Source organism: Amblyomma maculatum, chromosome 6 (genome assembly GCF_055883805.1).
Source record: "Amblyomma maculatum isolate TAMU_Amacu chromosome 6, ASM5588380v1, whole genome shotgun sequence".
In the NCBI taxonomy this organism is placed as follows: domain Eukaryota; kingdom Metazoa; phylum Arthropoda; class Arachnida; order Ixodida; family Ixodidae; genus Amblyomma; species Amblyomma maculatum.
Genome location: NC_139349.1, coordinates 12,083,811 through 12,094,323, shown reverse-complemented (window position 1 = coordinate 12,094,323; position 10,513 = coordinate 12,083,811). Strand labels below are relative to the sequence as shown.

Below are 10,513 nucleotides of genomic sequence, written 5' to 3'. Positions count from 1 at the left end.
TTCATGGCTGCAGTCTCCTTTCGGGGTAATCTTGGAGCCCAAGAAGAGAAAATCTGTCACAGCTTCCACTTCTTGTCCCTTGATCCTCCAGGACTTGATAGGGCAAGACACTATGATCTTGTCTTTTTATTGTTCAGTTTAAGCCCAAGCTTCTCACTCTCTTCTTGTACGCGCATCAGAAATCTTGAGTTCCACTTCACTTTCTGCCATTAAAGTGGTATCATCCGCATATCTAAGGTTGTTGATATATGTTTTCCAGCAATCTTCACTCCAGCTGAAGACTTGTCCAGACCGGCCTTCCTCATGATGCACTCAGCATATAGGTTAAATAGGCAGGGTGACAGTATGCAGCCTTGTCTCACTCCTTTCTCAATCAGAAACCAATCAGTAAGACCATTCCCAGTTTTGACTGTGGCCTCTTGCCCTTCATACAGGTTCCTGAGGAGACAGATGAGGTAAATTGGAACTCCAATCTCTTGGAGAGCTTGCCACAATCTGCTGTGATCTACGCAGTCAAATGCTTTCGCATAACCAATAAAGCAGAAGTAGATGGGTTTCTGGAACTCTCTTGCTTTTTCCATGATCCAGCGAAGGTTGGCAATCTGGTCTCTAGTACCTCTGCCCTTGTGAAAACCTGCTTGCACGTCCGGAAGCTCCCGATCCACATATTGCTGCAGCCTACCTTGGAGGATTTTCAACATCATCTTGCTAGCATGCGAAATAAGCGCGATCGTGTTGTAGTTGGAACAATCTTTGGCACTGCCTTTCTTTGGAATGGGGATGTAAACTGACCTCCTCTCATCCTGTGGCCACTGCAGGGTTGTCCAAATTTGCTGACATAATGTATACAGAACGTTAACAGCGTCATGGTTGAGGCTTTGAAGCAACTCAGCTGGAATGCCATCAATTACGCTAGCTTTGTTCTTAGCAAGGCTGGCTAAGGCCCATTCAACTTCACTCTTCAGGATGCCCGGCTCGAGATCAGTATTTACAACCGTCTTATGTTGGGTTTGCACATTCGGATCCTTCTTTGTACCATTCTTCTGTGTAATCCTGCCACCTCTTCTTTACCTCTGAGGCTTCAGTGAGGTCCCTGCCTCGTTTGTCCTTTATCACGCCCATCTTAGCACAGAAGCTTCCTTTGATATCTTTGATTGTCTTATACAGAGCTCTTGTGTTCCTCAATTGGCTGTTGTCCTCAACTGCTTGGCACTGTATGTTCAGGAAGGCATTCTTATCTCTCCTTGCTATTTTCTGAAAATCCCCATTGAGAACCTTGTATCTTTCTCTTTCCCCCTAACTTTTGCCATCCTCCTTTCCTCAGCTATTTGCAAAGCCTCTTCAGATAACCAGTTTGCTTTCTTGCATTTCTTTTGCTTTGGAACTACCTTAGTAGCAACTTCTTGTATTATATCACGAACATCAGTCCACATCTCTTCAGGCTCTCTGTCTTCTATATCTAATTCTTGAAATCGATTCCTCACTTCCACAGCATATTCTGATGAAATTTGATCCAGATCATACCTGAAAGGCCTTCCAGCTTTCTGCGTTTTCCTCAATCGAAGCTTAAATTTGGCAACAAGAAGCTGATGATCGGTGCCACAATCAGCCCCAGGCCTTGTTTTTACTGCTTGTATAGCGCTTCTCCATCTTTGCCGGCAAAGAATATAATCAATCTGATTCCTGTACAGACCGTCCGGTGAAATCCATGTGTACAGGTGCCTCTTGTGCTGTTGAAAATGAGTATTCGCTATGGGCAGGTTGCTTTCTTGACAAAACTCTACTAGCCTCTGTCCAGCTTCATTTGGCTCACCAAGACCGGACTTGCCTGTAATTCAGGATATTTCTTCACTCCCCACCTTAGCATTCCAGTCTCCTATGAGAAAAAGGACGCCTGATGATGGAGTGCTGTCTAAAAGGCATTGCAGGTCAGCATAAAATCTCTCAACATCAGCTTCTTCAGCAGTAGTGGTTGGTGCATAGACTTGGATAACTGTTATGTTGAATGGGTGACCTTGGATCCGAAGTGAAATCATTTGGTCGTTTTTGGGGTTGTACCCTAGCACTGCTTTGCCCATTCCTCTGTTTACTATGAGAGCGACCCCATTCCTTCTCCTGGATTCGTGCCCACAATAAAAGACATACTGGTCGCCGGAATTAAATTCTCCCATTCCGGTTCACTTGAGCTCGCTGATACCCAAGATATCAATGTTCAATCTGTCCATTTTTCGCTTGACGACATCCAGTTTACCTTGCGTCATAGATCTTACATTCCATGTTTCTATGTGATATATCTCCTTGCAACATTGGACTTTCTGGTCACTTCCCGACACATCCACAACTGAGCATCCCTTTGGCTTTAGCCCAGCCGCTTCATTCGTCCTGGAGCTACTAGGAATCGCCCTTTGTTCATCCCCAGTAACATGTGGGACGCCTTCCAGCATGGGGGGCTCATCTTCTGGCACCCTATCATTAATGCTATTGTGACTGGCCATAGGGTTTTCTTGGCAGGAAATACTGGAGTGGGTTGCCATTACCTTCTCCAGTGAATCACATTTTGTCAGAACTCTCTGCCGTGACCTGTCTATCTTGGGTGGCCGGCCCTACACAGCAGAGCTCACGACTTCATCGAGTTTCGCAAGCCCCTCTGCCACGACAAGGCAGTGATCCATGAAAATAAATAAAAATAAATAATAAAAAAACAAAAAAAAAATCTAAGCACTAAGCCAAATTATAAGCTCAAGATTTTTTGATGCCTTTAGTGTGTTTGGTTTGCCGAAATTTTAAGGACTGATTTCGTTCGCTGTTTAGCGGAGTAATACACACAGCCCATACTGTGACCCAACATGGACCCAGGCTTGAACGGATGAGCCTTGCTGCTGTCGCAACCGATCAAACACCGTGGTTGACTGCCACTTTCACGCGCAATACACTGCACACTGTCATCTTCATCAACCTTCATCTGTGTGCAACAGATCTAAAACACAATGCTATTGCACTGCCTTCTTAAGGTGAGTGAAGCAGTCCCAAAACTTTTTAGTGTGCTACTGCTAAGGCCCCCATTAGTACCAATTTCGCCAGTCTTTGCCTGAAGCCTAATCTTGAAAATCTTAACGCCGAACCAAGGGTAAAATGAAATGTGACATGCTAGCACACATACTTCGCATTTGGTTAATTTAGCAAAATCAGCAGCGATTTTTCAGCCCTAATTTTACACACAATGAACCAAGTAGCCCAACTTTACAGGTGCATTCACATTTGATTCTGCGCAGAGAAAAACAGAACTCGGGCCTTTCCAAGCCAGCCACCTGCATGCAGGGAAGAATAAAGAATTTTTTTGAGGCTGTCACTACTGGTTGATTTTTTTTTTCAAAGTAACACTGTGAGCAACAAGGCAAGCCATGCTGGGAGGGGGGCTCTAGACTGACTTGAATTATTTAAGAGAGTTCTTTACTGTGCACCAAAATTTTGGCACACAAGTGTTTAACTCTTGTTCTTATATGGCCACTGTGGCTGGATTACACCTGTGAACTCGTGCTTGGCCATGCTAGCAAGCATGTTCATAGTGCAGTGAAGCACCAAAAAAAGCAGCGGCATGATGAAAGAGAAGGGTGGGTCACCTTTTTTCCTCCGTTGGTGGCAACGGTGTCAGTTGTGTGTGATAAAGAGAGAGAGAGAGAAAGGCGGGCGGGGAATGAACGACGTCAACGGCAGGTAGGCATGCAGAGACACCCCTGTTGGCAATGGTCAACAGCGCACACCACCAGCAAGATACCCACAATGACATCACCAACTTCTGCAGGTACCAACACAGCACTAACATTGTCAATTGTACACATATGCAGTGACGTGAAAGGTACACACCACAAAATATTACTGGATTTTTCAAGCACACTGCTGAGTGCCTCATGGTACGACTTGTTGCTGGTGCCAGAAAAATTTCAATCAAAATAGCATATTGTATACAAGCACAGTGATATATATATATATATATATATTCCTCAAAAGGTCCTCAACAAGCTAACTGAAACATCCTGTAAAAAATTACACATTGAGCTGTATGCTGTAGGATACAGGCAATAGTCTGTGATATTGTTCAGCCTGTCTTCTAAAGCATAGAACATTGCAGGGGACAATGTTTCAAGCACCCAAGTCACTCCTGTAAGGTGATGCTAGCTACCTACAGAGCAAGGCCGACCTCGCTGATATCAACCTTGAGATTAGTAATCAATGATCAATGAACCTCATTGCTTACTGATATTGAGGTCAATGCTGCCATGTAAATATTATTCAATCAAAGGCCTGCCTGCAGTATCAGAAATGCTGATCACTTTCACAAGCCACTTGCACGGTGCAGAACACTAACCACTTGTCTACAGCTGAAAGAGCATTTCTGGCATTATGTCAATGTTGCTTGTGTGTTCTTTTATTTAAAGTTATACTCCCACTTTGAATTTTTGTGTGTAATGTTCGTCACTGTTTAGTAAACTCAATGAGCAAACAAACAAACTCACTGGCCATATTCCCCCAAATGTTGCACAAATATGTTGCTAGCATTTTTGAAAGCATGAGTGCACTTTGAGAACATATCATAAGAGGGGTTTCAAAGTACACCACCATGGGCTCATTAAGGCTTTCCTTATGCCTCAACTATTGTGCTGCAAAAGATCCCTCACATCTCCGAATGAAGTGCATGAAAAGATTAAACGAAGTCAGCACCTTTAAATGAAGGGTACGCATTGCAAAACTCAAGATACAAGCAATTGAAATGCCGAACCTCATTTGCTAACTGATGACACTGGCTGCTACCGAACGAAACTCTGCCTTCCATATCTGCAGCGGATGCTTGCATGCCATGGCTATCTAGTCAGAAAGAAACATGCTCTCTTGTTCTATGCAGATGAATATAGCTCCCATTGCAGGGTAATAGTTTCATATTAAAAAATGATACATTGACAGCACTCATTATCTAAGGCACGTTTCTAACATAACTACACATTTTCAGCTTTTGACATTACCGACAAAAACACTTCCTTTTTTCATTGCAACATAACTTTTTGGGATACGATGCGATTATATGAAGCTCCCATAGATGACGCCGCTACACCATCGCCAAAGGCGCCCACCCTGCGGTTGGTGGAGTGATACAGTTGCAGGTGAATGAAAGAACAGTGAAAGCTTGTTCATTCGAACCTCGATAATTTGAACTACTCTTCAGCCAAGCTCCACAGAGGTCTTTGTAGAAAAAAACCGTTAACTGAATGTGAGTCGGTTCCACTATGAATAATTCGAACTAACCCGCGCCGCGTCTGGGCTGCCTGGTGCCAGCACATAGGGCGAAAGAAATGCCCCCACGTTAGAGTGACATAGTTACAAGTCTGTGCGTGTCCAAAAAATCAGGTAAAACACTATGGAAGAGTGGGTAAAGCCTAATCCATGACCGGCACGGCAGGTGGTGGCCCAGAGGGTAGGGGGTTGGCAGCTGTGGCGGTGGCTGCTTGCTGTCTGTTCCGCATCACCTCCGACACTCGCAACTAAATGCTCGTAAATTCGACCCCTGTGTATTTGGAAATACGGATAAGTATCTGCAGGTAAGGTTAGGATAACGCTACGCACGTCTCATACCGGTTAGGCTGCATCGGATACGACTGCACGACACTGTACGTGATTTTAAAATAGCATTCCTCAAACCTGAACTATATGCCGCGCAGTTGACCGTGCATCTCTAGCATGCGCGCAACGTCAAATGTGAAGGTACCCTTATCCAACACCACCTTAATAAGCCAATTACACAATTTCAATTTCTCTGTTATGAGCTTCACACCGTCCGCACCAACCCGCGGCAACAGTGATCACTGGCTGCGCATCAGCCAGCTAATCGATTCCAGTTGCACGGTGTTTTGGACAGCGGTCGTGGGTGTTTTTTATGCGCTTTCATCGTGGTTCTTCCGCTGCTTTGTCAGGTGCCTTTCAGTGCACCGTGCGGTGAGGCCTCACACACGACGCAAGCTATTTGTTAAGGGCCCACACTGCCACTTACGGCGTTGCACCATAAAGGATGAGTACTATCAAGGTGTCAAGGCCGCTGGCAATTGACTAAGTTTGCCTCCTCCCAACGCTAGGGCTAACATCAAAAGATAGACACACCATGATGTTACCAATGCGCAGCATCTTGGCGCGCTGCCAAAAATATGCTGTGGGCTGTGACAACGATGGAGCAAAATGGAGGGAAGCGCTAACACTTTATTTATTTTTTCAAATTCTCAGTGGCAAAAGTGGGGAGTAAGTTAATACAGTAAATTTACCATAATGCAAATGATTCTCATCAGTTTTTTGAGGCCATTCGATAATTCGAATGTTGAATAATTCGAACTTTTTCCCCAGTCCTGTGAAGTTCGAATAAACAAGCTTTTACTGCATTAGATGTAAACGTTTAACTACTGAAAACTGCCATTCAACCCCTTCTAATGGTGCTGAAAAAATCCTTTTAGCAGAAATATCCAAAACCAGTGATGAAACGATGCAACTCTTCTTCAAGTGCACACTTCATGCTGATGACAATGCGTACTACAAGTCCAAAGGTGCTGGTGACAGGCGTGTCTTTTAAGGAAACACGTGCGCAGCCTGAAATCATTTCATTTCTCGGTTCATGTGTCAGTAACGTATCCATTTATAATGGTAGAATTATTCCCTTTTTGTGTGTGTGCATGTCCTGAAACAATGGGCAACCATGCTGCTATACATGCGTCGATTTATATACAGCTGAACCTTGACATAGCAAATACAGATATTAAGAATTAGTGGCTATAACACTCTCTCCCTAAATATTTTTAACAAGAATGTGCGATTTTTACTTTGTATACCAAAACCGATGCCCACTCGGATGGCAATAAGAATTCACGCCAAAAATTTGCACTAGCATTTCCCTATTGTAGTTGTCAATAGCGGCATGCTAGCAAGACAGTCAGCACACATTCACGTTTCTCACACCCACCAGTAATTCTCTGGAAAGCAGTGACACAGTCAGTCGCAGCCTTGTACATAGTACCACGCACTGTCAGTTGTCACGGAGGTAGGATAGCTCTCACTCAGCCATGCCATCTTCCATGTAACACAGCTGTAAAGCAGGGAGCCACTCCAGCTGGCACTCGGCCTGCTGTCGTAGCTATGTGCAGAAGCCAAAACTAAGTGGCGTTAGTTCTTTGCAGCCTTCAGGAACGTTGTGTGTGATTTCGAAGTCGCACTAAATCTTGAGAAATCTCTCTATCTATCTATAAGGATTGCCAGCATTCCATCTCTTTGCTACCCGAACTGCTTTACTTTTGCATGCATTCTTTACGAAATTTAATATTAAGCATTTCTGCTATATATAGACTATTTTTCACCTGCTTGCTATAAGAAGGTTTCACTGTAGTGGTAAATATGACAGGTGTCATGCTATAGAAAAAGATGGCTTCAATAACAGTGTTATACGAGCATTTAACTGATGCATTTTAACATATACAATTTATGTAGGGCAGAGCAGCAGTTCGTAAAAACAAAATGTTTGCTCTGAGTTAAAATCAACAAGATCCCACTGCAGTTCTTTCTTCATTGTTAATTCTTTACGCTTCTGTGTCTTTAGTGGGCGCTGAAAATGCTAAACCATGCTCACGTGCATGTACACACACACACCTCTCATATCTTATCATGGAAGTGAGAATAAACAAATTGTAACGAGCAAGAACTAATGAATAAACAAATAAATAAAACCTTCCACTGTTTTGAGTGCTTTAAGGCTTTGGGCAATAATTTCTTTGAGCAGCAGATGAATATGACCCTTTTCAGCTGACGCATACCATGACTGCAGCATCGTTTCACCTATTAAAAGTCACAGCAGAAATCATCAGTGTAAAAAAAAAAAAAAACACTCACTTTTTGAGCGAGACAGGGCTGCCTCCATGTGAGTGGCCTCCATTGCGGGTGTCTGCCACAGGGCATGTCACCATCATGTACGCTGCAAAAGCGCATGCACACAGTGTGAGCCCCATCATGATCAAGTATGTTGCCAAAAGTACTGAGGTTCACTGTTAAATATGAATAAACAAGAACAATATGCTAGCTTTTATAAAGCACCTTGCATTCTTTGGGCAAATAACCCGGGCAAACTGCTATAGTAAAAGCTCTGGATGTGCTACCGAGGACAGGAATACCAGCAATGCGCGAATGGTTATTACAGCCGTTAGCTCCAGTAGGTGAAAATCAGTCTTGTGGGCTCTAATGTGTCATAGCAAAAATAAAGCAATTGGTTCCAGGCATAGTACTGAGGCATCTGTCTAGATGCCTCAGTACTACTTTCATGTCCCCACTAGCACATGCCAAAAAAATGGACTGCTAGTTACACTACGCCTATGCAATGCAACATTCAGCAGCAGCAAATTGTAGTGCTGAACGTGCCATTCGTTCTATTATACAGCAGTGCCCTCCCTTTGGAGGTGGAAATGCTAGCTTCGACTTCTGTCCACACAGGGCCTCATTCCCCTCTCCTCCTCACTTTGTGTTACGACGATGCAGAAATGGGACAAAACTGTGCCCTGAACGGTTGTAGCTGCGTAAGGAGCAGCACGCACGTACCTTTCTCGGCTTTGCGTCGCTTGCGCTTGTTGCAGATCTTGACTGCGCACACCGAAAGGATGATGGCCACAATAAAAAACAGGACGCCACCGACGACGCCCGAGATGATGGCCTGGTCCCGCTTGTACTTGGGGCCTCGGTCTGAAACACAGCAGCCTGGTGGCGCCGCCAACAAGAACACAACGTTCTCCTCTCCTCCTCCTCCTCGTGTTCCTCGTGCAAGAGACGGTGACCACAAGCAGCACCCACGACAGTCCCACTGAGCAAGACTCCCTCAGACAATGCCACGCGCTCTCTCCTGAGCACCTGCCCGCCCATCACCACCACCACCACCACTGCTAGTGGTATAACCAAACCCATGCAGCAATATCAGACACCACTACACATGAGGAATGCATCGGTCAAAAATCCCCACGGCTAGAAAACACATACTTCATGCGGACTGCAGACAAGCTCGCTCAGCAAGCCATTCTCTTGGACCAATGCCATGCACATCCTCACATGTTTAAATACACCGTTTCCAGACCACATGAGCAAGCAACCAGCATCGCTTCTTGTTATTTTGATTTAAAGTCACTCTCCCTCTCCTCTGCTCAGCAATATATTACTGACAGACTGAGTCCGAATAAATAGCCGACACATATCTAAGGGTTGCACTTTTTGCTTTTCATTTTCTGAAAAATGGGTGGCCCTTTCCTGTCCTTAAAAACCCAAGATTCTTTTTTTTTTTTTTGCAAATGTTTCTTAACAAACGAATTACTGAATCCTTCCGGTAATTTAATGGAGCGCCTATGCAGTCACAAGCAACTTAGAATATGTCTCGGCACTTTTGTTGGCATGAACAGTTTAATTACCAGCAATTACTAACAGTAATAGCATTCGGAGTTGCGTTGCTCAAATCAGAGCAGCCAATCATCCAGCATTGAAGCCAGATGTTGGAATTCGGTTTTGAGGGCAATGATCTGCCCAAACTGTCGGTGGCAGTTTGTCAACATTTCATTTTTATCTGCACATTTGATTATTCATCTCTGCAGCTCATCCAAATGCTCAGACGATGTTGACAACAATGCTAGCTCTTCTATATTAGCACGTGAGGACTCATCCAGCCATGCTTCTTCTCAAGTTTATGTGACGCTGAGCACAGAGTCTCACTGGCTGCCATAGCAACTAAGACTTCTAAAAAAAAGGCCTAATCTAGTCATGTGATGCTCCAATGTACACTGTGTCCATATGACTGGCACAGCCGAACCCCAAAAAAAACAAAAACTGCTTCTGCCTCGCCAGTTGCCATAGCGACTGCGATGCCTATGCTAGGCCTAATCTAGACATGGGTGATAAGATGCTCCAACACAGACTGCATAGTAAAAACTTGTGCAATTTCAGACTACTAGACTAACCATGAATTTAAAACCTAACATATGTGCAATAAAGGCACTTGAAACTTTGCCAAACACTAAGCCAGCCTCTCAATGGTAAACCACCAAGCAAAGCGATGCCAAATCATATGCCAAACAGTGCTTCCACATGTCTTATAATACTAATTGGTTTAACCAGAGTTAAACCCTCACTATTTTTTAATTAAGACATCAAATTCATTTGGCATGCGGAAGTACAGAAAACAGCTTGCCATGCTCCCATTATCAGGCCCAATAGGGCAGCTATAGCTAGGGCCTATGCAGTTCATGTGACCTTAGGTAGTTCTTTTTGCAGCTGCAGCTGTTGTTTTTGTTTAAATTTTTGCACATTTGATTAAATATATTCTTTTCCTCAGATAACATATCTGTAAAATAATGCTTTCTAATTTTACTACAATTCTGCATGAAATTAAACTCATGAAGTAAACACACTTCTAATTAATTTGTGCAATAAAACTGCATTTATTCAGCTTCATTTGACCTTT

General features: G+C 43.8%; 1 protein-coding gene across 2 annotated transcripts in view; it reads right to left on the bottom strand.

The window, feature by feature from the left end:
- Positions 1–10,513, bottom strand: part of LOC146185085 (protein turtle-like) — an 87,484-nt gene that overhangs the window by 11,890 nt on the left and 65,081 nt on the right. Inside the window, exons 15-16 of one of the 2 annotated variants that reach the window (XM_084606073.1) lie at positions 8,614–8,754; positions 7,915–7,996 (exon numbers count right to left, since the gene is read on the bottom strand). In XM_084606073.1, the coding sequence (XP_084462199.1) occupies positions 7,915–7,996; positions 8,614–8,754 (223 nt within the window). Of the gene's footprint in view, positions 1–7,914; positions 7,997–8,613; positions 8,770–10,513 lie in introns of both variants that reach the window. The other variant, XM_084606072.1, reaches the window with a different exon arrangement.